This window comes from Bos indicus, chromosome 7 (genome assembly GCF_029378745.1).
Source record: "Bos indicus isolate NIAB-ARS_2022 breed Sahiwal x Tharparkar chromosome 7, NIAB-ARS_B.indTharparkar_mat_pri_1.0, whole genome shotgun sequence".
Classification (NCBI taxonomy): Eukaryota; Metazoa; Chordata; class Mammalia; order Artiodactyla; family Bovidae; genus Bos; species Bos indicus.
The window spans coordinates 65,354,075-65,379,493 of record NC_091766.1 but is presented as its reverse complement, the minus strand read 5'-3'; the positions used below and the strand labels follow the sequence as shown (position 1 = coordinate 65,379,493).

The window sequence follows — 25,419 nt, the reverse complement described above, 5'->3', positions numbered from 1 at the left end:
TCAACCCTCTTAGAGGCCCAGCCTAAACAGACCCCCTTCTGGTGGTCCTGGGTTCAAATCCTGACTCAATCACTATCCAGCTTTGTGACTTGGATGATGGCACCTAACTTCTCTGAGGCTCAGTTTCCTCATCTGTAAAGGATGAAATGAGGTAGGCTCAGGGGATGAGGTCTTTTGGGTGAGGAGCTTACCACAAGACCTGGCACCTAGTCAGAGCGGTGTGAGATACTGCAATGATGGGTTCATACATTTGGCTAATATTTGTGGAGTCCCTGCTACATGTTAAACACTGTGCTGGGCACGTACAGCAGTGAGTAAGCTGGCCAAGGCCCCTGCTCTCACGGAGGCGGAGTGTGGTGGCCAGCCTTGGAGATGCCCCCCAGTGACCCCTGTGTCCCAGCATTTGCGCCCTTAGGCAGTTCCTTCCCAAAAGAGCCGAATGCAGACTGACCTGTGTAACCAACAAGATGCTACAGAAACGATGGCCATGAAGGACACTGTGGCTTCCACCTTGCTCCCTGGGATCACTTGCTTTGGGGCAGCCAGCAGCCACATTATGAGGACCCTCAAACAGCCCCGTGGAGAGGCATAGGTTGTGAGGGGCTGAGGTCTCCTGCTAAGAGTCCTGACTTGCCCACCACGTGAATAAGCCAGCTTAGAAGTGGATCCTCCAGCCCCAGGCAAGCCTTCAGATGGCCGCTGCCCTGGCTGACACAACTGCGTGACAGACCCAGGCAGAACCATCTCACTTAGCTACTCCCAAATCCCTGACCCTCCAAGACTTTGAGATAATAACTGTCTACTGCTGCTTTGAGATTATTTTTTCCTGTGGCAGCAGATACCCAATACAGGGACTTTCAGACGGTGATGTGCACTCTACAGAAGCCAAAGCAAGGTAACTGGACGGACTCATCAGACAGACAGATGGGATATGCTGCATTACCCCACCTGTCAGGGAAAGCCTCCCTGGGAAGGAAGTAGTCATATCCCATGAGGGGATAGGCGCATATGGGGCTGCAATTAGTGGAAATGCTGCTTGGAGAAATGCAATTATATTCTGATCTTGGGGGAGAAAAAAAAAATCGAGCAAGTCAATAGAACAGAACATTGGTCTCGAGATAATGGGCTCCTGATGGTAGATTAATGTCAAGGCCAAGCCAAGAAGTTTATTTTCAAAGCAGGAGATATTGATCAGGCGCCAGCATCCTATAACAATAACTCTTCCTTTATACAGAGTGACTGATGTGGAAGTGATGCTTTTGTCTGGCGGATACTGGCCGGGTCGCTGGGCCGCCCCTGCCTTGTGGGAGGCGGAGCAGCACGGAGCAGGTGGGGCATGCCTTCCCCTGTTCTATTTTGAATGTCTTCTGGGCAGTTGACTAGGCTGGCATCCAGCTCTCTCAACTCCATATTAAACTTGCATTAGCTAACGAGGCTGTGTCTCCGGCTTTGCCTGGCAAGGAGCCTTCCTTTATGCAGATGGATTTCCAGATCCTTCTCTGTGCTGTGACCTCGGGATTCTTTGGCCCTGACCATGCTGGCCATCAGCCTGAAGGTTCCTGAGGGTGACCTTGATCTACTGAGAGGTCTGAGGCAGCCAAAATGCCCTCAGATTCCCAGGATATCCGGAGCCCAGGAGGAGTCCTGGTTTTGGACGATGGCTTCCCTACCCTAGACCTGACTCACTGACAGCTGAGTCAGAATGCAAACTGCCTTCCGAGAGATGCATACCTGTTCAGTGAAAGCTGCTGCCAACTGTCGAGTTCCCTGGGAGCACCTGAGCGGTCTGAGTAGCTCTGGGTACATCCAACCCCTCAGAACTCCCTCTGGAGCTTCCCTGGTGGTCCAGTGGTTAAGAATCCACCTTGCAATGCAAGGGACACTGGTCTGATCCCTGGTCCAGGAAGATCCCATGTGCTGCAGGACAACTAAGACTGAGCACTACAGCTACTGAGCCAGAGCCCGAGAGCCCAAACGACTGAGCCCGTGTGCTACAAATACTGAAGCCCACATGCCTACAGCCTGTGCTCTGCAGCAAGAGAAGCCACTTCCATGGCGTGGCTCTGCCACCAAGGTTCTGCCACCAAGTCAGAAAAACGACATCATCTCTTTGAGCTTCACTTTCTCCATTTGGGAAATCGGGCCACAGGATATATGAAGACAAAAAACACGACAGTGTTGGGTGAAAGGGCAAATACTGTATGGTTTCAAGGCAACTGTATTTCTCATCCTTTCGCAAAGAGAAATGAGTAGCCCCTGCTTGCCATAATTAGAGCAAGGCCACACGCAGCAATGAAGACCCACCACAGCCAAAAATTAAAATAAATAAATCCTAAAAACCCCAAACAAACCACACTCTGGCCACTCAGAACACATCTTAACGCAGCAGCACCACCCTGCTGTGGTGGTCACTGGTTATCTGGCAGGATCCCGAGACTGCAGGGGACTTTCCATCTAGGGACATGATAAAAGTTAGAGGCATCGACTTATGTCCTGACTTGCTCTGGGCCGGGGAGATGGACTCCAGGTTCAGCTCCTGGCCCAGGGCACCTACCTGTGTACCTCCAGGCCCCCCACCTCCCTCCCTTTACAGCAGAGGACAGCAGCCACCCAAGGCCCACAAGAACCACAGCAAGGGGGTGGTATGAGCAGACACTCTTTTCTAATGCCAGTGCCACCAGTGCAGCCACGTGACCTGGGTGATAAGCATCACTGCCACCTTGCAAGGCTGCCGAGACGGCCTGAGACAAGCCGTGAAGAGCACTCAGCTTGATGCCTGGCCACAGCAAACCTGATTAGTGTTACTTACTTCTCTTTGCGAAAGGATGAGAAATACCACTGCCTTGAAATGATACACCCCAAACCATTGGTTTTTTAAAAAATATCCTATGGCCCGATTTCCCAAATGGAGAAAGTGAAGCTCAAAGAGATGATGTTGTTTTTCTGACTGACTTGGTGGCAGTACCTGAAACTGACCAGGAGGATGACAGGGCCAGGCGAGTGGGGCATAGTCACTGGGCCTGGCTGCCCAAGGGGTTCTTCTCTCCTCCAAGTAACACAGTGGCAGGAGAAGAGCCCTGCTGGGGGCAGAGGGGAGAGGCGCTGCAGATCACTCACATTTGGCCAGGACCCTGTCGTATTTGGATGGGGACAAAGATGGGCCGCTGAGATGACATCTTGCAGCCCATTTCTGCGTCAGCCTTCTTGCCTCCCTCCCTGTCCGTGCCCTCCCTCGCCTCTGCTCCTGTGCCTGTGCAGGGAGCCCAGTTCCACCAAAAGGAATTTCTGAACACACTCTGCCAGCTTGTTTCTTGGTGCCGTTTCCTCTGCACCAGTCTTCTCCCTGGAAGCACCATACCACTAGACAAGTACAAATCTAATTGTAAAAGCTTGCTCCCCATTCATTTTCATTGCTGCTTTGATTTATTTTATTAGCAAACTTCTTTTGTGTGATGACAGGCTTCATTACAGTGTCTATAAAAGACAATTACTCGCTCTTATCTCCTAAACTGAGGAGGAAAGAAACGAGTGGTGATGAGCATCAGGAAGACACAATGGGCCCTGGAGACCACGCGGCAGAGGGGCTGCCCTGCAGAGGGGATCTGCCAGCAAGCGGGGGTGGGAAGAAACCTCTCGCTCAAGGGAATGGCTGCCTGGAAACCAGTCGGGAATGGACGGGCATCCTACCTGGCCATGGAAGGGAGAAGCCATCAGCCAGCCATGGCTTTGCTGTTGGCAGCTCGGCTGAGGACCCCAGTGAAGTCCAAACCCTATTCACTAGTGCTTGGGAGCTGCTGCATTAATGCACAATTAAAAGAATAATTGTCACCAATTATTCCGCATTATCTGTGAGCTTAGGAAGAACAAAGGGTAGCAGTGATGAGCTCGGTTCTGGCTCTTAAGCAAGTTTGTGAATCTGAAAGCCTCAGTTTCCTCATCTGCAATATGGGGTGAATTACGGTGCCTCCCTCCTAGGGCTGCGACGAGCCTGGAATGAGGTAATTCTGAGGCGCACAGGACTCCGAGCAAACCCAATGCTGTCACCTGGGTGCGCAGCAGCCGGCTCTACCGGTGGGGCACGCCACGTGTATGCCATGTAGCTTCCCTCAGGAAAGAAGGAATGACAGTCCTTTGGAATGGATCCATGTCTTCCAGAAGTTCATACTCTTTTGGACCTATTAGGTTGTTCTGAACAACAAGGTACTGTTTTAGGAAGTCTTACCAGCAGGAAAGGATCTCACTCATGTGAGTTTTAGATGCTTATAATGGTTACCAGGTTCAGTTGGTAAAAGAGGAGGAGAAAAGCCCAACTTTAGTTTTTAAAAATCCATTTAAATTTATTTCTAGGTTAATATATTATTTTACTGGAGTGGGTAGCCTTTCCCTTCTCCAGGGGATCTTCCCAACCCAGGATTGAACCCAGGTCTCCTGTATTGCAGGTGGATTCTTTACCAACTGAGCTATGAGGGAAGCCCAATATTATTTTATATATCAAAAATATAATTTTAAGCATATGTGGGTCTAAATTAATAAACTGAATATCTGATTGTTTCAGTGATATCTTGTGTTTACAGTCAACTTGGCCAAAAAATGGGGGGTGGCCACCTTACATTAGAGCTTTTTTTTTTCTTAATAAATGAATTAAGTTGCAGGATCTGTTAGGTTTTGGCTCATGTTTGATACAGAGCCATCTCACAACCACCCAGTAAGGGGGGTACTGCCATGCCTCTCACACATGAGGAAAGCGAGGCTGGCGAGCTCCAGCACCTTCCCCAGGGCTCCGCAGCTCGTAAGTGGCAGAGCCCAGAGTGGAATCCAGGGTGGGGGCCCCCAGAACTAGGCAGGTCTGAGACTGCACCTTTGATCTTCCTCAAGCCTAGTCCTGACCCTGTCATAGTCTTCCACAAAGACCCCTCTTGGTACTCATATTGTTTGCAGGACAAACTGGTTACCCTAGGCTTGCAGTCAAGGCCTCTGCCCCCTGTTCCAGTCACCTCTGACGCTTCCACACACCCTGGATGCTGTGGGAGTCAGCTGCAGGGCACTCATGTTTCTCTGTTGGGCACGTGTGCTTTTCTTTCCATGAACAATGCAATCCAGTACAAACATTCATTCATTCACACACAGGCTGGTCATTGGTCAGCCTTGCTCTAAAACCCTGCTGGAAGAGATGAAACAGAAACTGGCAGCCAAGGATGGGCCTAATGATATCGAGCCTTGAAAGTGAGGTGAAGGTGTTGGTACCTGTGAGCCACCCTGCCAACCAATGTGGGGTCTTTTCACACCCCAGCCTGAGCCTCCACTCTGTAAGATCTCACCGACGCATTACAGCCATAATTTTCAATCCTGAGTGAACATCAGAATCACTGGGGGAGCTTGCTAAAACACGGACTGCTGGGCCCCACTCCTACAATGTCTGACTCAGCAAGTCTGCGTGGAGTCTGGGAATTTACATGTCTGACAAGTTCCCAGTGATGCTGGTGCTGCTGGGCTGGGGACCACACTTTGAGAATGAGCTTAGCTTATGCTGGATTAGAGACAGCCCTTCTCAGGATGGTGGTAATGCCAGTTCACACTATGTCTTTAGACAGCGCTGTGAGTTTGGGGTTATTTGTGTCCTTTCAGTGAGGAAATAAAGGTTCAGCCCAAAGGGCAGGTGAGCTGTCCCAGGTCTCACCAGGAGTTCATTTCAGAGCTGGGCTTGGAGCCAAGGTCTCTGGCCTCTCTCTCGCCAGCCTCAAAGCTTCTCCCACTCCTGTCTTCCTACAACCGCAGCCCATACACAATGACCACAATGTGACATTAACAGCTATCATAATTGATTATTTATAATGTGCCAGGAGCTGAGCTAAGCTTTTAACACATTTTGACTAATATCGTGCTCACACCCACCCTATGAAGTAAGAGTCATTCTATTGCCACTTTACAGATGAAGAAATCCAGAGAGGTTAAGTCACTTTCCCAAGGTCACACAGCCACGAGCTGATGGAGCTTGTACCAGAACACAGGTGGTGTGATTCCAAAGCCAATGTACTTTATCCCCGGGCTGTTCTGCCTCCTTTTTTAACATGAAGGTTTTGATCCAAACAGCTACCACTCACTGACTGCCTTCTTTTTGTCTGTCTCTAGGCCAAACGTTTTATGCCATTTAGTTTTTATAACCTCTGAAGAAGTTATTATTGCCATTTTTAGTGATAAAAGACTGAAGCAGGAAGAGATGGCTGTGTGCTGGTTAAGGAGTGATGTACCACAGGCGACCCTTGAGCCTCCGAGCCTTTTTCCTGGAGGCATGGTGGGAGGGGCAGCTGCCTACAGACAGAGACATTCATGGAATCTCAAATGGCTGCTCAAAGTCAGGGGCAGAATGCCTCCCTGTTCCCGGCAGACAGCTCTTAGAAAGTCTGGGTACACATGGCCAGGAGGAAAACGCTGCACGCAGCAGAGCAAATTCCCAGCCTCCTCAGATAATCCCACGAAGGAAGGAGCCAGCGCTGGATTCCCGGCAGAGATGCTGCAACTGGTCTGAGTCAGTGGGGGCTGGATGGGACGGTGGAAGGGCTGGGACAGGTGACGGCAGGCTGGCACTTGCGTGGGGGCCCCAAACGCCCTCCCGGGTGGCAACTTAACCCCCTTGGGGTTGGTTCTGACTTCTGGGGTCCTGCTCTAGGCTGCCCCCTCCCTCCAGGTGGAGTGAGATAAGCGCTGGGCTGAGTCGGGACATCTGGAGTTCGGCCCTGGCTCTGCCACCTTCCAGTGCTCAGGCATCAGGTCACAGCCCCCACCCCTCACCGGTTTCTGCTGTGTGTTCTGCTTTCTTTTCACACACTGTGTTCCACTGAATCCTCCTGATGACGCTATGAGCTCTATGGAAGCAAGGTCTGGAGTTTTCTAAATCTGCACAAGGCAGTCTGGGACTGGCTTGGCCTTTGGTGACTGTATCAGTGTTGGACTAAGCAAACCCCACCCCGGAGGCCTCCTGCCTCTGTTTGGACGTGTGGGTTTCCCTTTGGGAACAAGGCTTTCCTGGTCCCCTCGTGTGGCTCTCTGTCACTCCCTTGCTCAGCTGATCCTGCCCCAAGAGGACCTCAGAGGGTCTCCATCTCACTCTCCCAGAGCAGGGGGCTGCTGCCTCTGCCTGCTGGAGTGGATCCTGTACTTAGGGGGCTCCATCCTTCCCTAGGGGCTCCTCACTGTGGCTCCCTTCTCTGTAGGCCTCACTTGGAGGAAACTCCTCCCTGAACTGGCAAATGGCCCTAACAAAGCACTGGGAGGTATGTGGGGAGGGGTGGGTCAAGAGGGTTGAAAAAAATAACAGTTTTTCCTTATTGTTAAATCTTAATTTCTCTCCTGATTCTAGAAGTGATATGTGTGATGATAAACACATTCAATGCTGCGGAAACACATGGGTAGGAAGGGACAGCCTCACTGCGGCCCTTCCACCCCAGATGCCACAAGGCGATGGGAAACCTTTGAGGCACCAGGGGTCAGAGGACAGCAGGGCAGAGGCTCGGTCTGAAGTCAGAGGACAAGGCTGAAAACCCTGCTTCAACCATGCAATGTTATGAGTGCTCAGTAAACTTCAGCTGGTGTAACAATACTCAAACTCTTTTTTGTTTGTTTGTTTGTATTTGTCACATTAAAAAAAAGAGATATATGTATTTATTTATGGCTGCACTGGGTCTTCATTGCTGCAGGCACACTTTCTCTAGTTGTGGCGAAGAGGGGCTTCTCTTCATGATGTTGTGCAGGCTTCTCATTGCAGTGGATTCTGTCACGAAGCACAGGCTCTAGGGCTGAGGGCTTAAGCAGGGCTGAGTTGTCCCTCAGCATCTGGGATCTCCCCGGACCAGGGACTGAAGCCGTGTCCCCTGCATTGGCAGGCAGATTCTTTACCACTGAGCCACCAGGGCCCTGCATTTGTCACATTTTTGAATACTAAACATGAGACTATATATATATATATATATAATCACAAACTTTCATATCTTTTAAAATTTAGTTTTGTGTGCATCTAACTTTTTTTATGAGCTGAGTTGAACGGTTCTATGAAGACCTACAAGACCTTTTAGAACTAACACCCAAAAAAGATGTCCTTTTCATTAGAGGGGACTGGAATGCAAAATTAGGAAGTCAAGAAACACCAGGAGTAACAGGCAAATTTGGCCTTGGAGTACGGAATGAAGCAGGGCAAAGGCTAATAGAGTTTTGCCAAGAGAACACACTGGTCATAGCAAACACCCTCTTCCAACAACACAAGAGAAGACTCTACACATGAACATTACCAGACGGTCAACAATGAAATCCGACTGATTATATTCTTTGCAGCCAAAGATGGAGAAGCTCTATACAGTCAGCAAAAACAAGACCGGGAGCTGACTGTGGTTCAGATCATGAACTCCTTATTGCCAAATTCAGACTTAAATTGAAGAAAGTGGGGAAAACCACTAGACCATTCAGGTATGACCTAAATCAAATCCCTTATGATTATACAGTGGAAGTGAGAAATAGATTTAAGGGACTAGATCTGATAGACAGAGTGCCTGATGAACTATGGACAGAGGTTCGTGACATTGTACAGGAGACAGGGATCAAGACCATCCCATGGAAAAGAAATGCAAAAAAGCAAAATGGCTGTCTGAGGAGGCCTTACAAATAGCTATGAAAAGAAGAGAAGAGAAAAGCAAAGGAGAAAAGGAAAGATATAAGCATCTGAATGCACAGTTCCAAAGAATAGCAAGGAGAGATAAGAAAGCCTTCCTCTGCGATCAATGCAAAGAAATGGAGGAAAACAACAGTATGGGAAACACTAGAGATCTCTTCAAGAAAATTAGAGATACCAAGGGAAAATTTCATGCAAAGATGGGCTCGATAAAGGACAGAAATAGTATGGACCTAACAGAAGCAGAAGATATTAAGAGGTGGCAAGAATACACAGAAGAACTGTACAAAAAAGAGCTTCACGACCCAGATAATTACGATGGTGTGATCACTCACCTAGAGCCAGACATCCTGGAATGTGAAGTCAAGTGGGCCTTAGAAAGCATCACTACGAACAAAGCTCGTGGAGGTGATGGAATTCCAGTTGAGTGATTTCAAATCCTGAAAGATGATGCTGTGGAAGTGCTGCACTCAATAAGCTAGCAAATTTGGAAAACTCAGCAGTGGCCACTGGACTGGAAAAGGTCAGTTTTCATTCCAATCCCAAAGAAAGGCAATCTCAAAGAATGCTCAAACTACCGCACATTTGCACTCATCTCACACGCTAGTAAAGTAATGCTCAAAATTTTCCAAGCCAGGCTTCAGCAGTACGTGAACCGTGAACTTCCTGATGTTCAAGCTGGATTTAGAAAAGGCAGAGGGACCAGAGATCAAATTGCCAACATCCACTGGCTCATCGAAAAAGCAAGAAAATTCCAGTAAAACATCTATTTCTGCTTTATTGACTATGCCAAAGCCTTTGACTGTGTGGATCACAATAAACTGTGGAAAATTCTGAAAGAGATGGGAACACCAGACCACCTGATCTGCCTCTTGAGAAACCTATATGCAGGTCAGGAAGCAACAGTTAGAACTGGACATAGAACAACAGACTGGTTCCAAATAGGAAAAGGAGTACATCAAGGTGTTTATTGCCACCCTGCTTATTTAACTTCTATGCAGAGTACATCATGAGAAACGCTGGGCTGGAAGAAGCACAAGCTGGAATCAAGATTGCCGGGAGAAATATCAATAACCTCAGATATGCAGATGACACTGCCCTTATGGCAGAAAGTGAAGAGGAACTAAAAAGCCTCTTGATGAAAGTGAAAGAGGAGAGTGAAAAAGTTGGCTTAAAGCTCAACATTCAGAACATGAAGATGATGGCCTCTGGTCCCATCACTTCATGGCAAATAGATGGGGAAACAGTGGAAATAGTGTCAGACTTTATTTTTTTGGGCTCCAAAATCACTGCAGATGGTGACTGCAGCCATGAAATTAAAAGACGCTTACTCCTTGGAAGGAAAGTTATGACCAACCTAGATAGCATATTGAAAAGCAGAGACATTACTTTGCCAACAAAGGTCCATCTAGTCAAGGCTATGGTTTTTCAATGGTCATGTCTGGATGTGAGAGTTGGACTGTGAAGAAAGCTGAGCGCCGAAGAATTGATGCTTTTGAACTGTGGTGTTGGAGAAGACTCTTGAGAGTCCCTTGGACTGCAAGGAGATCCAACCAGTCCATCCTAAAGAAGATCAGCCCTGGGTGTTCTTTGGAAGGACTGATGCTGAAGCTGAAACTCCAATACTTTGGCCACCTCATGAGAAGAGTTGACTCACTGGAAAAGACCCTGATGCTGGGAGGTACTGGTGGCAGGAGGGGAAGGGGACAGAGGATGAGATGGCTGGATGGCATCACCGACTCGATGGACATGAGTTTGAGTGAACTCCGGGAGTTGGTGATGGACAGGGAGGCCTGGTGTGCTGTGATTCATGGGGTTGCAAAGAGTTGGACATGACTGAGCAACTGAACTTTTTTTATATAATATTTCACTGCTGGGATGTGCTCTAACTTACATATCCCTTAAGGACTCACACTAAAGGTCATCTTCAGTCTTCACCTCTGGTAAGTAACATTTCAACAAATAGCTCTTGCCTTGATCTTTGCTCTGTCTCTCTCAGCTAAACTCCTGAGGGTGGAATTTTGGGCCAACGAATGTGCTTGCTTTGAAATGTAACAGATTTTGCCAAATTGCTAAAAAAAAGATATGCCCACTTTCATTGCCCCAAAGCCCATGTCTTTCTCACACCAGCTCAGCCACATGGTCCTGTGGACACTTCGCTTCTCCAGGAGCTCAGAGTTGAAGACATTCTAACCTCAGCCTCCTGAGGATGCTGTGTAGTCCCCTTCTGGCTCATCCTCCCACCACCACCTCTAATCCAAACCACTCTCATGCTCATGTAAGGCCAAGGGCTTTCTCTACAGCATCTTATTTGAGTCTATCTTGGGTAGGAAGGAAAACTCCATCAGTATCATGTGGGATGGGAGGGCCAGAGAGGTCAAGCGACTGGCCCTGTCTCCAGGTGGACAGGTGGCAGAGATGAGAAGCCAGTGCCCTGCTTTCTCACTGAGTGCCTTTCTCATCACACCGCCAGTACACAAAGATGGAGATGTCAGGCTGGGAAGGGCAGGATGAAGAAAGTATATCAGACAGGAATTGATGCCACTAACAGGTATTTAAAACACCTATGATGGGCCAGGAACTAGGGTACAGAGATGAACAAGACTCCCTCCCTGCCTTCAGGGAGCTCAGAGTGTAGTTGGGGAGACAGGTCAATCTTTGGGTCATGTCAGTGGGAGGAAATCAGAGACATGCTGGGAGCGACACTGGGCTGGCCCTTAATCACGGGGAGCTCAGGTAAGGCTAAGAGGAGACATAAGATAGGCTGAGCCCAGAAGGATGAGTGTGGGTTGGCCAGACTAAGGAAGGGTGTTTCAGGAAGAACGAATAGTGCATGCCCCTAAAGATGGCAAAGCCTGAGAGCCTGAGGCTTGTGAGCATCCCATATGGCTGGGTAAGGTGGACCTCTGTGGTTTGCCCTGTACCACCTCTTCTGCACACAGTGCCCAGACTTTCCTTTGGGGAACCAGCTCATCCCACCTTCCTGATTCTGGGATGGGCATGTGACCAACTAGATTCAGACAGCATCTGACCAATCAGAATACTCCTCAGGGATGAGCGAGGAACCAGAAGGTCAATGAGACTTGACTTGGGGACCTACTATAGGAATGATGGGAAACAGAAACTCTTCCCACTGGGCTGCTGGGTATTTCCATGAAAGAAAGCTTGCTTGAGAGGGAAGCCAACTCAGATAAAAGCAGAGCTGAGGGACTAAGGGAGATGGAGCCTAAATAAGATGGGTTAGTCTCTGGATCTAGCTGGACCTGGAGGATCTACCCTGGAATTTCAGTTGTGTGGGCCAATCAATTCTGACCTTTTTTTGCTTAAGCCAGATTGACCAGGATATTGGTTATCTGTTACTAAGAGTCCAGACTAGTGCACTGGGGAGGAGGGTGGAGAGAAAGCAAGGAATGGTCAGCAGCTCGTGGAGGTGGGTGCAGGCCAGGCTACAGGGTTAAAGAATTATCTGACCATCAGAACTGGGAAGAGTGTAACTGCCAGGCAGGAGAACTCTCATAATGTGACTGTGCCTTTTAGAAACAAAAGGTGTTGACTAAGAGAGAAAAGAAGAAGAAGAGTTAATGACTCCTCCAGAAATTTCAGAGCCTTCGGAACATCTTTTGTAGGGTTTTCCCATCAGGATAGATGGCCTGGTCTGAAATTGGAGCCAAATTATTAATCCATCAGCCCTGATGGCATGTATCAATTTATCTTAATTTCTGAAAATACACTCATGCCTTTCAGACCGGTCTCTCTTCTCTGTCACCAAAAAGAAAAGGGGGCCCAGCAGAGATTTATCAGAGGCCATTTGGCCCTTTGTAAATGCCCTGCTCTGGCTGAAACTGAACACCCGGCATTTCAGGCAGACCACTGGGCCCCCCTGTGCCCTCAGTGCTGTGGGCAAGCCTGCCTGGGAGACAGCATGCTGGCAGAGGGGCTGCTGCCAGCTCCATAGCCCGAGAGAGAAGGGGCCCTCCCAGACCTGGGGGACTCCTCATCACACAGTCTCATTTCCTCTCCGGAGTGGATCAACTGGAAACAGGAGCCAGCCTCCCTCCCCTTCCTGGATGAGAGACCTCATCACCCATTACTGAGTCTTTGGTAAATAAACCATGGGGGGAGAATGCCATTTGTTCTGCCATTATTGCCTGGTGAGCATCATCAGATGGGTCTTTGAAAGGCACAGAATGAGATCATTTTGGGTTCAGAAATTCCTTCGTGCTCCTTTCTCTACCATCGCCACTCTCCACAGACTTTCTGAAGGGGGACTTTCTGACCAGGGAGGTTGGTTCGGGCAATGACACACCTGCTCTGAGTAGTCAACCAACAACTATTTATTAAGTGCTTTCTCCCTGTCAGGCAATCCTTTTGGTTCTTAGGATACAACAAACAAAGATTATTACATTGTTGAAGTTCATATTCTGAGAACTCAGAACTCTGATGTGTCCATTTGTGGAAACAAACTTTGTAAGTTAGGTTTAACTGGTAAACTGAGGAACTGTGAAGTTAAAACTCTTCTGATGCCTTATGTGTGATTCTACTGTACCTGTAAGGATGTGGCATTTGGAAAACTAAATTGCATGGGCTAGAGATGCTTCAGTTGTGTCCGACTCTGTGTGACCCCATAGATGGCAGCCCATCAGGCTCACCCGTCCCTGGGAGCCTGGTGGGCTCCCGTCTATGGGGTTGCACAGAGTCGGACGTGACTGAAGTGACTTAGCAGCAGCTTAGCAGCAACAGGTATTTAAAACACCTATGATGGGCCAGGAACTAGGGTACAGAGATGAACAAGACTCCCTCCCTGCCTCCAGGGAGCTCAGAGTGTAGTTGGGGAGACAGGTCAATCTTTGGGTCATGTCAGTGGGAGGAATTCGGAGACATGCTGGGAGCGACACTGGGGTGGCCCTTAATCATCACTGGGAGCTCAGGTAAGGCTAAGAGGAGACATAAGATAGGCTGAGCCCAGAAGGATGAGTGACTTAGCAGCAGCAGTAGAGATACTATAAATGACATACATGCTGTCATCCACCAAACCTGCACCCATGGCAGACATCACTAATCAATCACCACTCCTTTTCTGAACGTAGCCTCACAATATATATTCACACAGTAAGGGGCAGCCTCTACTGGTGGATCAGAGTTAAGGTTGGGAGAGCAAAACTATTTTTGACTTAGACTGTTTACTAATTCAATTCACTGAGATGCTGTAGAGTCGTCTAGTAAATTAACCCCAAGAGGGGGTTAACTGCCCCCAGGAGGAGGCAAAAACTGAGACGGAAGTAAGAGATGGCAGAGAAATCTCTCAGGCTAATTTTCCTCTCAAGTGCTCTCACGTCCCTGCAGAGGCCTGTACAACACAGCAGGTCAGAGCGCGGACCCTGCAGTCAGGCAGGCCTGGCTTCATGTCCTGGTTCTGTTAGTTCTAAATGTGTGGGACCTTGGTCTGAATTCCACTTGCCTCCCTGTGAAATGGGTATAATAATGATACCACCCTCCTAGGGCTGTTGTAAGGATTAAATAAGACAACACGTGTGAAGGGCTCTGCACAGGGTCCTGCCAGCTCTGATCCAGGCACCTGAGTTGCTGCACACCAGAGTGGATGGATGCTTTTTGACAGCTGGCATCGCTCTGACTGGCTGGTGCCATCATGATTGCTAAATACTTTTAATGTTACCCCTGGATTTTAATATTAGTTTTATTTAAAGGCTGGCTCCCTTATGGGAGATAACTTCAGAAATCTGAAGGTAAAATGGAAAAAGACTGTTTTTCAAACCAAAATAATGTTTCAGAATTCTAGGTTATTTTCTTGCTCAGTTCAGTTCAGTCGCTCAGTCGTGTCCGACTCTTCGCAACCCCATGGACTACAATGGACTGCAGCATGCCAGGCTTCCCTGTCCATCACCAACTCCCATAGCTTACTCAAACTCATGTCCATTGAGTCGGTGATGCCATCCAACCATCTCATCCTCTGTCATCCCCTTCTCTTCCTGCCTTCAATCTTTCCCGGCAGCAGAGTCTTTTCCAACGAGTCAGTTCTTTGCATCAGGTGGCTGAAGAATTAATGTCCCCCAGTTCTGAACTGCTCACCCAGTGGCAGTGACAATGACAATAATGAAAATAATTTTTCATTATTTATTATTTCATTATTTTAGGATATTTACTGAGAAGCACCTAACAAGAATGGTCTTATTTAATCCTCTCAACAACCCTGTGAAGATTAGAGGGTCACTATACCCATTTTATGGAAGTAGAAACTGAGGTTCAGATGGATAAGGACTCTTTGTCCAAGATCACACAGTTGGTACAAAGGAGCAGAGCTACAATCTGACCTAGGCAATCTAACCCTAGCACCAAAACCTTAATTGTTGTGTGTGTGACAATGGTCCTTTGCCTAGGAAGTAGATGTTAGACTCGGTGGAATCAGGGTTGTGCGTTCACAGGACTCAGCCCAGTAATGCTGCTGGTCATTCCTCATGGGCTGGGGATATATCTTACCAAGGGTTCCAGGTGTGTTAGAAGCAGGCCCTAGCCGACACAGGGGCACGAGACACGATAGTCTTCCCTACCGATGGACAAAGCCTTCATTCTTCACTTGAGATCAATACAAAAATCCAACAAAAAGGGGCAGAAGTTGGCCTCAGAAGTTTGGGTAGTTAACTAGTAACCATTGTCTCCTTTACTACCGTTATCAGAGATTCTACAGCCCATGGATTGCTGTAATAGGTTATAGTAAATATTTATTCTCCAACTCTTTAATTATTTCTACCAGTTATTAATTAGTGGCTGTGTCCCCAGGTTGGGTGCTAACCATTTTCTAGATATTATCTAATTTAATCTTCACAAAAGTTCTGTAAGGTAGGTAGTCTTATTATCCTCTTAGATGAGGAAAGAAAGCTCAGAGAGGTAATCTAACTTGCCCAAAGTCACACTGCTTCTGAGTAGTGATGCTGGGATTGGAGCCCAGGCTTTTCTGATGCCACAACTCGAGCTCTTAGCCCCTGGTTTCTGTATATCCAACTCCAGCAGGGACAGGCACAAAGGCAAAACTTGAGACATGTGGCCAGAAACCACTAAGGACAAGTTGGCCTCTGTGAGGCCGGGGGATAGTTCTCAGAGCAGAGCTTCCCACCAGCCTATGTGTCCTGCTCAACTGGCTCTCTCTTCCCCTCTGCTGGTGTGCTGGCCGTCTCAATGGGAGACACACCATCTCTTCAGTGAAGTGAGGGCTGTCCTATTCTAAACTATCATCTAAGAAGGGATGATGCAAACATTGAGCAGATGGGCTGCAGAACCTGAGGCCTCCACAGTCTCCCCAGGCTCAGACACTGCTAGGCAGGCAACCTGCCAGGATTGGGGGTTTTTCCAGGGGCTGGCTTACCTTGAATGAGATCTCGTACTGCTCCCCTCCCCAGATCTCCAAGCCTGGGTCATACCCACCCAGCTCCCAGAACCACTTCCGATCCACGGCGAACAGTCCACCGGCCATCACGGGAGACCTGCGGGAAGAAGAAGGTGGTGTGAAGAGCGGACGTCCTGGTGGTGTGTATCCCGCTCTTGGATGCTGCTGTTTCCCCAGGGATGCCATTTCCCACTGCTCCATCAACATAGCCCTCGTGTCCAGCAGGGAATCCAAAGCCCTTCTGAGTGCAGCCCCTGGCTTTCTTCCTTCTTCATAAATGCTATGTTTTAACCAGTGGACCTCAGACTCCTTCACATGGTTAACACCTAAGAATACTTGTGGAATGGAATCATAGTGTTTTCCCTCTGTGGGCCTTGTAGCTCCATCATATTTCTATATATCTCCATGTCTCTCTCTCTATCTCCAGTTCTCCCACTGGTTAAATGGTTTGGCTAGACTAAACTGTCTAGGCTATAGAATGCCTGAGAGAGATGAAAACACACACAGCTTCCTGGGTCTGACTCCAGACCTACACAACAATCTCTGGGGGATGGAGCTTAGGTTCTGTGTTTTTGGATGAGATGATTTGATGATTCTTACTTTCCAAGCCCAGCATAGGCATGCTTTTCTGCTGAGAGTTTACAAAAGAAGCCACAGTCCTTGTTCTTGCAGTTAAACTGGGATGAGATTCCTCCACTCATTCATTCACTCATTAGTTCATTCATTGAGTGCCAGCTGAGGAGCAGAGGCTGGAAGAATCTGGAGGTCAATCGGGGTCAGGCTGAATCTGCAGGGGATGTCAGTGTAGCAGGGTGGCCACCTCAGGATGGGAGGGTGCAGAAGGCAGGTTGGGTGTAACGAGGGCCTCTGGAGGTGCAACCAGCACTACAGGAAAGGAGGGCACCTCTGCCTACATATTTTGGGGGTGAGGAGAGAGGCTGGGGCAAGAGTCGAGGAAGAGTGCTCAGAGGGGTGGCATTTGAAGTGGGTATGGACAAAGTGGAGCTGGGGGAGAGAAGGGAGGGAAACCATGAGCCCAGGAACTGAGATGGTCAATCATGCATGGGGTGTGGCCTCCCCCAGTTCCCCTGGGAGGGGCCACCAGCATTTACTGCATGAAAACCTCTCTGAGTGGTTGTGCTCATGTCTGGCTCCAACTTCAAACCCTCAAAAAAAAAAAAAAAAAAGAAAACTGGGTTTCCCAGGTGGCACAGTGGTAAAGAATCTGCCTGCCAATATAGGAGACATGGCTTCAATCTTTGGGTCAAGAAGATCCCCTGGAGAAGGAAATGGCAACCACTCCAGTATTCTTGTCTGGAAAATCCCATGGACGGAGGGGCCTGGGAGGCTACAGTCCATGGGCTCGCTAAGAGTCAGACATGACTGAGTGGCCTGGCACGCACATACATAAAGAAAATCCATTGCAGGAGCAGCCTCCACAACCCTCCTGGCCTTGGGAACTGCAGGCTCAGGGAAGTGGACTGATTAGGAAAGCACTGAAGTGCCCCACCCGCCTCGCCAGGCTTCCTGCAGCAGACAGGCCTGGACAGCACATGAGGGGACCCTCAGGAGGGATTCCCTGGATCCTTCTAGGGCTCGGGTCTGCCCACTGCTGCACTGAACTAATTTATTACTAAAATGAATTTATTCCTCCCATTGACCTCACAAGGCCCTGTTATCATTACCCCATTTTATGCACGCAGAAACCAGAGTCCTGACAGGTGACGTGCTCAAGGCTCCACAGCTACCAAGCAGCACCTCTGGGATCTGAGCTTCTAATCTGTGCTGCGGCCACACCCCATGTAGCTATAATACACTGCTTCCTCTTGGGAAGGAACAATCCAGAAGTAGGCGATGAGTGAACAGGACTTGGGGTCAGAAACAAGGAAATCCTCAGTCCAACTGCAGCTCTCCCTAACCCACGGTGGGACCTGGGACAGAGAGTGTAACCCCAGAATCCTGCGCTGCCCAGTATGGGGGCCACACGTGGCTACTGACACTTGAAGTGTGGCCGGTCTGAACTGGGAGGTGCTGGCAGCGTGAGATACACACTGGAGTTCCCAGACTTAATATGAAGAAAAAGAACAGAAAAGATCTCATTAATAATTTCAAAGTGTTGGTCACATGTTAAAATAAGAACATTTTAAACATACTGGGTTAAATAAAATGGAAGTAGTAAAATGAATTTTATCTGCTTCTCCTTATCTTTTTTAAACGTGGCTTTGAGGACACTGAGAAGCACATATGTGAGTCGCACTGTATTTCTCCAGGGCAGCACTGACTTAACCTCTCTGAGCCCGTTTCCCCATCTACACAAGGACGTACAGCTACTCTTCCTAGCTCACACTGCTGCTATAATTTTGAAAGCATTCAGTCTTGTAGGAAACTAAGGTGTTATTAGTGTCAGCTTTCTTCTGTCTTATGAAGGTTGTGGAGTTTGGGTTTTTCTGGCTGGAGCCGTAATGCCTGGAGGGGCAGAGAGTGGTTCTGACTCAGTGCTTCATGGAAAATCAAACCTAAGACTGCACAAAAATATGAGTTTGGGTGGATGCCAGCAGCAGGGGCTGTGGAAAAGGCAGGATATTAGCTGTGAGGCATTTTGGATGCTCAAGGGTTTTGCCTCCAGAGGGAGGCCTCTTCTCCAGCCTGGTCTGTTTCCTGCCATGTTCAACAGTCATAATTACAACAGTCCTAAGCGTCCAGTGGGTGCCACTCATCTCACCAACACTATCTCCAGCTCTCACAAAGCCCTATTACTAGCTCTCTTTTCACAAGGAGAAATTTGAAATTCAGAAATGCTCTATACTCTGCTCAAGGGCATGTAGTTTGTAAGTGGATGAGCTGCCACCGGAGCCAGTGTCTTTCAAATACCATGACATGGCACTGTGCCTGTGGCGTGCCCACTTGCTGGGCACCGTAGGGAGGAGTGCAGAAAATGACCAGGATTTCTTTGTAGCCTAGGACAAAACTCATACAGAAGAGAGACTTATGGAAGGAATCGGAGGGTACAAAGGATGGAGTGTCCCTTGGGAAGCATCTGGGCCGGTGGTGCTCAACTGTGTCCACGTGTCAGCATCACCCAGTGGATGGCTGGATCCCCACCCAGAGACTCTGGTGCTACTGGACTCGGGGACAGCCCGGGTAGTGGTGGTTCTTCTTCTCCTTCTTCCTCTTTCTCGTCTTCTTCCTCCTCACACTTCTTTCTCCTCCTCCTTTTTATAAATTGGATTTTTTAAAGATTTATTTATTTTTGCCTTCAATGTTTCCCAGCATCCAGGTGTTCTCTAGAGCAGCCTCTGGGAGCTGGAAAGGGCATGAGAACGGGTCCCTTCCTGGAGCATCTCAAGGAAATACAGCCCAGCGACGCTGTGATTTAGTCCAGGAGGACCCTTTCAGACTTCTGACCACCAGAACTTGAAGAGAATGAATCTGTGCTGTTTTGATGAACCAGTAAGATGTGGTAAGTTATTACTGCAGTGATAATTAGGAAACTGATCAGCAAACTAATCCAGCAGGAAAGGCTGGACTTCGGCTTCACGCCCAGAGATCTTCCCACACCTCTGGCAGGAGAGCTGGAGGGGCTCATGTGACAGCTGGGATGGTGAGCTGACTGACTCCCTCAGTCAGAAAGACCCTTCTGGAGCTCAGGGGACCAGACAGGGACAGGCTCAGCTGCTAGCCCATGGTGTGCCCAGGGAAGCCTTCCCTGTCCTGGGACCCGAGTCTTCTCTTCTGCAAGGGCTTGGAGCCCATGACCTGTTGGTTCCCTCCAGTGCTCACATTCCAGGATGTGATGGGTCTAGTCCCGTGCTCCCAGTCTTCCACTGGGGGACAAACTATTACTTCCCTGATACTTCCAAGAGGATGGATGGGAAAGCTGGCTCCAGGGGCAGTCAGACCTGCATGGCATTAAGCCTTTGCCCCTTCACAGCTGTGGGACCTGGACAGGCTCCTCGTGGAGCCCTGGTGTCCCCACATGGAAAACACGGATGATAGTTTTTACTACACATGGCTGTTGGGGTTAAAAGGATCAGTGTGTAGTGTGCTCAGCACTGCACTGGCACTTAGAAAATGTGTGGTAAATGGTGGTGACTTGTGGTGCTGGAGAAGACTCTCGAGAGTCCTTTGAACTGCAAGAGATCAAACTAGTCAATCCTAAAGGAAATCAACCCTGAACATTCATTGGAAGGACAGATGCTGGAGCTGAAACTCCAATACTTTGGCCACCTGATGAGAAGAGTCAAGTCACTGGAATAGACTCTGATGCTGGAAAAGATTGAGGGCAGGAGGAGAAAGGGGTGACAGAGGATAAGATGGTTGGATGGCATCACCGACTCAACAGATATGAGTTTGAACTCCGGGAGATGGTGAATGACAGGGAAGCCTGGTACGCTGCAGTCCATGGGGTCACGAAGAGTCAGACGCAGCTTAGCGACTGAAAACACCAACATGGTGGTGACAATGACAATGACAGCGGGGACGGTGACGACTACAACTGGGCGCCAGGCTTGCCGCCCCTGCTGCCAGTCTTGGGGTAGGCAAAGAAGAAGTGACCAGCTTGGTGGTCCATGAGCCAAAGCTCTGTGACAAGCTGGGAGGGATTGTGCTTCTGGTTGGGGAGGTCTGCCCCACCCCCCTACACTGGACTTTTGGGGGAGGTGGCGATCCTGAGTTCTGCGTGCATTAGGAGGGGTCCCTGGGGTCAGCCACTGGGGCTGGCCTGGGTAACTCATACTTACTCAAATGGGTCGCTGGGGTCAGCTTTCTGTAGTTCTGGAGGGATGGGGATCCGCTTATAGTACATCTCCCAGTCAAAGGCGCCCCGCATGGCATCCCCTGCCTGCGTCTCGTACCGGAAGTCATCGTGGTCAATCACATCGATCATTGGGCACACGATGGTCTTGCGGTTCCGAGCGATGCGGTCTGAAGAAGCCAAGAGATGCCTGTTAGGGAGGCTAGATGGGAAAGCAGCTACCTGCATGATTCTGCTCTGTAACTTATTCACATTTCTAACATGTTTCCTGGGTGATTTCTCTGAATTCTTGAGTTTGAGACTCCATGAGGATGAAAGAGTGCAAGCTTTAGGTAAGATGGACCAGGGCTCCCAGCCCATCCTGCCATCCATGATGGGTTCTTGGATCAGCAACACAAATAACATTCCGAGCCTCAGTGTGCTCCTCTGTGAAATGGGGAGAAGAGGCTCTGGTCGCAGGAGTATTGGATACAGTTAACGTTTGAAGATGTTTAGCACAGGTTCCTATCATACTCAGCACTGTTATGGAAAGAGATTAATTTCTTTCTGGGAAGGACCCTGTTCTGGCCCTGCCAGGCTCCCCATTCTGATTCTTGACTTGTGGCCCAGCATCCAGGCACCCCAGCACTTACCCCTCATGGCAGACCGCCTGTCCCTGAAGCTCCTCAACTCCTCCTGGCTGCCGTCAGAGGACAAATGGTCCTTGCGAGAAAGGCCAGTTCCCCTCTCCCAACAGTCGGAACTGATGATGAGTGAGAGGACTATCCCATGAGCTCCTCAGGACAAGTAGGGCCTGGTGGACCTTGGCCATGCAGGAATTCTGCCTGCAAGGCGATCCAAGGTGGCAAATGGGGGTCTTAACCTCAAAATGGCTCTAAGTCCCTTTCAAGCCAGAAAGACGCAGACTCTACAAAATTCACTGTCTGCCCTCCAGTGAGCCTTCTGCCAAGAAGCCCTGACGATAGCCAGTGACTGGGGCAGACGATCTGCTATGCGGGGCAAGTGGGCTGTGCTGGGCTGCCTTGCTGCTTAGGCCAGGGATCAAGTTCAAGGCTTGGAATGGGGAGTTTGGTAGGGCCAGGGTAGGCTGGAAGCTGCCCAGGGCCCAAGCTTCACTCACTGAGTTATACAGTGGATTTTTCTTCCAGGAGAGAAAGCGGAAGTTTCGTCTTTCTAAACTGCAATACACAATCCATAGGTGGGTCAAACATTGAATCACTGAATATCAGGGCGCATTCTAGGTGGTGAGGGAAAGCACTGTTTTGGAAATATTTCAGTCATACTGCATCAGTGTGTGCATTTGTGTAATGGACTGACAGATCCCCAGTGTATTTCTAACTGTGGCACACGGTCATAAAAGTTTGAAAAATGGTGCTTTTGACACTGTGTCCCCACGAATAGATCTGGAACCAACAGTGTCAGAAGCACGCAGGGTGTGTTTAAGTGTTTTCCCCCAACCCCCCAGGGCTGGCCTGCCCCAGGCCCACTGAATCAGGATCTCCTGGGGTGGAGCTTGGATCTGCCCTGTGGAAGGCTCCCTAGGAATTTTTAAGGAAGCTGAAGAATCTTCTTGGGGAAAGATCTAGGGAAGGGCTCTTTCTCCCTAACAGGGCTTCCCTGATAGCTCAGTTGGTAAAGAATCCACCTGCAACGCAGGAGACCCCAGTTCAATTCCTGGGTCTGGAAGATCCGCTGGGGAAGGGAAAGCCTACCCACTCTAGTATTCTTGGGCTTCCCTTGTGGCTCAGCTGGTTAAGAATTTGTCTACAATGCAGGAGACCTGGGTGAAATCCCTGGGTTGGGAAGATCCCCTGGAGAAGGGAAAGGCTACCCCCTCTAGTATTCTGGCTGGCAGAATTCCATGGACTGCATAGCCCATGGGGTCGCAAAGAGTTATACACGACTGAGTGACTTTCACTTCCCTTCCTAATTCTTCATGGCTGTGCGAGGGACCTCCCTTCCAGGGAGGGTGTGGGTTGAGAAAACAAGGCTCTGCTGGATGCCGGCTCATTGTGGGAAGTGTGAGGTCAAGGCGGCGGCATCAGACAGGCAGCATTCCATGGTGCAGTTCTCACCTGGAGATAGGGTGCCCAAACCCTGGTTTTGCCACCTATGAACAGTATAACCTTGGGAAAGGTTATCTAGTGCCTCTGAACCCCGGTTTCCTGGCTGACAGAACGGAGGAAGATAGCACCTACCACGTGGGGTCTCTGTGAAGAACAAGCAGGATGATATGGCCAAGAGGCTTAGCCCAGCAGATGACCCCTTCTCTGCTGACATCCTCTGTGCCCAGGATTGCCCTCTGTGCCCAGGATTGCTGAGAGCAGCTCAGAAGCAGGAGCCTCATTCTTTCTGCCCTTCAGTTTTCTTATTTGCTGTACGTGGATAATAATGCCTGGCCTGTGTCCTTTACCATATAACTGTCACCTTCAAACATAGCTGTGGCCTAAAAAGATAAGGGACTTGCAGAGGCATGATGCTGCTGATGATGGTGATGATAGAAATGAAGAAAATGATGATCAAGAGTGGCTTGCCTTTGGGGAAGGGAGGGCTAAATCCTTCTCAGGCTCAGAAATGCCTACTCTCCAAAGAAGGCAGAGTGAACTGTGCATGTTTATGGCTTCAGATACAAAAGCCAAGGTGGGCTATATCAGCTGTTCATATTAGCAGGGACAGACTTTTACATCTACACCACTGGTTCACATTTCTATTGGAAAAAGGAAAAAAAGAGGAAGAGTATTTCTTCCATGTATGCCTGTAGATTATGAAAATTACCCTCATATATTTCCATAGAAACAGAGTTAAGGCTATTTGGACCACAAGCTCAGCATCGTGCCTACCACTTCATTCTCTTTATGAGTCACTGAATGACCCACCAAATGGGATGTTCTTTCAGGACTATAAATTAGGGTATTTAGAATGAGGTTTGTTTTTTTTTTCCTTTTTTGTTCTCTTTCAGTCATGAGAGGCAGATCTAGACCTCTGGGTTTAATGAAATAAAGAGTTTACCAGAAAAATCTGGGTTATGTCTTAACCCAGTGGGATCCTGGACCCTTGGGGCCAGAAGCATATAATCTCATACTAAAGTTTCATGTTGATCTGTGTTAGGAAACAAATATGCTGGGTTATCCCATTAATCGGTGTAGGATTTGCTTTCTGTCCTCACTTCTGCATGGGGGCCTAAATAGTGCTCCCTGAAGTGTAGTCCCTGGACCAGCAGCACTGGCATCACCCAGGGGTTGTCAGGAATGCAGCTTCTCAGGCCCCACCCCAACCTCCTGAACCAACAACTCTGGAGCTGGGCCCAGCACTCTGTGTTTTACCAAATCTTCTAGGTGATTCTGATACATGCTCAAGCTTGCCCTAATCTTGAGTCCTCCTTGCTCTCTATGCTTTCTCTAATGGAGAGCATATCCCTCCATTTTTTTTCTTTTCCCTTGTCTAGGCTGTCACAGAGCACTGGGTTGAGCTCCCCGTGTCATACAGTAATCCCCACCGGCTGTCTGTGTTGCCTATGGGAGGCTGTATGTGTCAAGGCTGCTCTCTCCATTCGTCCCGCCCTCTCCCTCCCCCGGTGGCTCCACAAGTCTGTGTCTATGTCTGCGTCTCCGCTGCTGCCCTGCAAATTAATTTTATTTATTTATTTGGCTGCACCTGGTTTTAGTTATTGCATGCAGGACTTGGCACTCAGGAGCTTTTAATTTCAGCATGTAGGATCTAGTTCCCTGACTTGGGCAGGGATCGAACCCGGGTCCCTTGCATTGGGAGTGTAAAGGCCGTAGCCACTGAACCACCAGGGAATTCCCATACTCATCTATTATTGAGGCTTTCACTTTTCTCTCTGGACTGACAGATGTTCCCCAATCTGCCTCCATCCCTGTTCCTCACCTGACCACCAGCCCCACTAGGGGATTTCCTCTTCAGCATCTACCTATTGGGAGCAGCTTACTGCCTTCCTCAAAGCTCTGGATTCAGATCTGGTTCTTCAACCAGCCATGAGGCACCTCACTGCCTGGCAGCCTGGCTTCAGGTCTCCCTCCTGCCCACAAGGTTGCGTGAATGGACTCTTGGATCACGCTGCCCCTGTCTGGACCTCTTCCCTGACAGCTGTCAGAAACTCCCTGAGGAGCAAATGAACTTAGGCAGACAGTATGGAATCCTGAAAGAGGATACACTCTGGAGTCAGACAGATGGGGACTTTGACACTTTTTGCCCAAGGGAACTAGCGAGTCACTCATTATCTCAGAACTTCAGTCTCTTCTAATATAAAAAGGGGATACTTTGGACCTGGTGTGGTTTTGTGAGGCCTGGAGATAAAGCTTACAGCTTTTTTGGCTCACAGTAGCAATGCAATGAACAACCACTGTTCTGAGTTGATTCGATGATGTCCCTTACATCATCAAATCAAGATGCCTACTGCTAAGATTTAGTTCTTGTAAGTAGGCAGTCTTGGCTTGCTTTCCAATAACACCTGAAGTAACTTGGGAGAAGCAGTCATATCACTAACACTAACGTGCTTTATGACACTGGGCAAGTCACTTCCCCTATCAAAGTCCCAGCTTCCTCCTCTGTAAAATGAAGGGGCAGGACTGCATGGATTCGTAAGGT

At 48.9% G+C, this 25,419-nt stretch overlaps 1 protein-coding gene across 1 annotated transcript in view; it reads right to left on the bottom strand.

Annotated features, from left to right (window-relative positions):
• Positions 1–25,419, bottom strand: part of GALNT10 (polypeptide N-acetylgalactosaminyltransferase 10) — a 225,420-nt gene that overhangs the window by 20,194 nt on the left and 179,807 nt on the right. Inside the window, exons 6-7 of the mRNA XM_070793891.1 lie at positions 20,798–20,981; positions 16,038–16,155 (exon numbers count right to left, since the gene is read on the bottom strand). Coding sequence (XP_070649992.1) covers positions 16,038–16,155; positions 20,798–20,981 — 302 coding nt within the window. The remainder of the gene's footprint in view (positions 1–16,037; positions 16,156–20,797; positions 20,982–25,419) is intronic.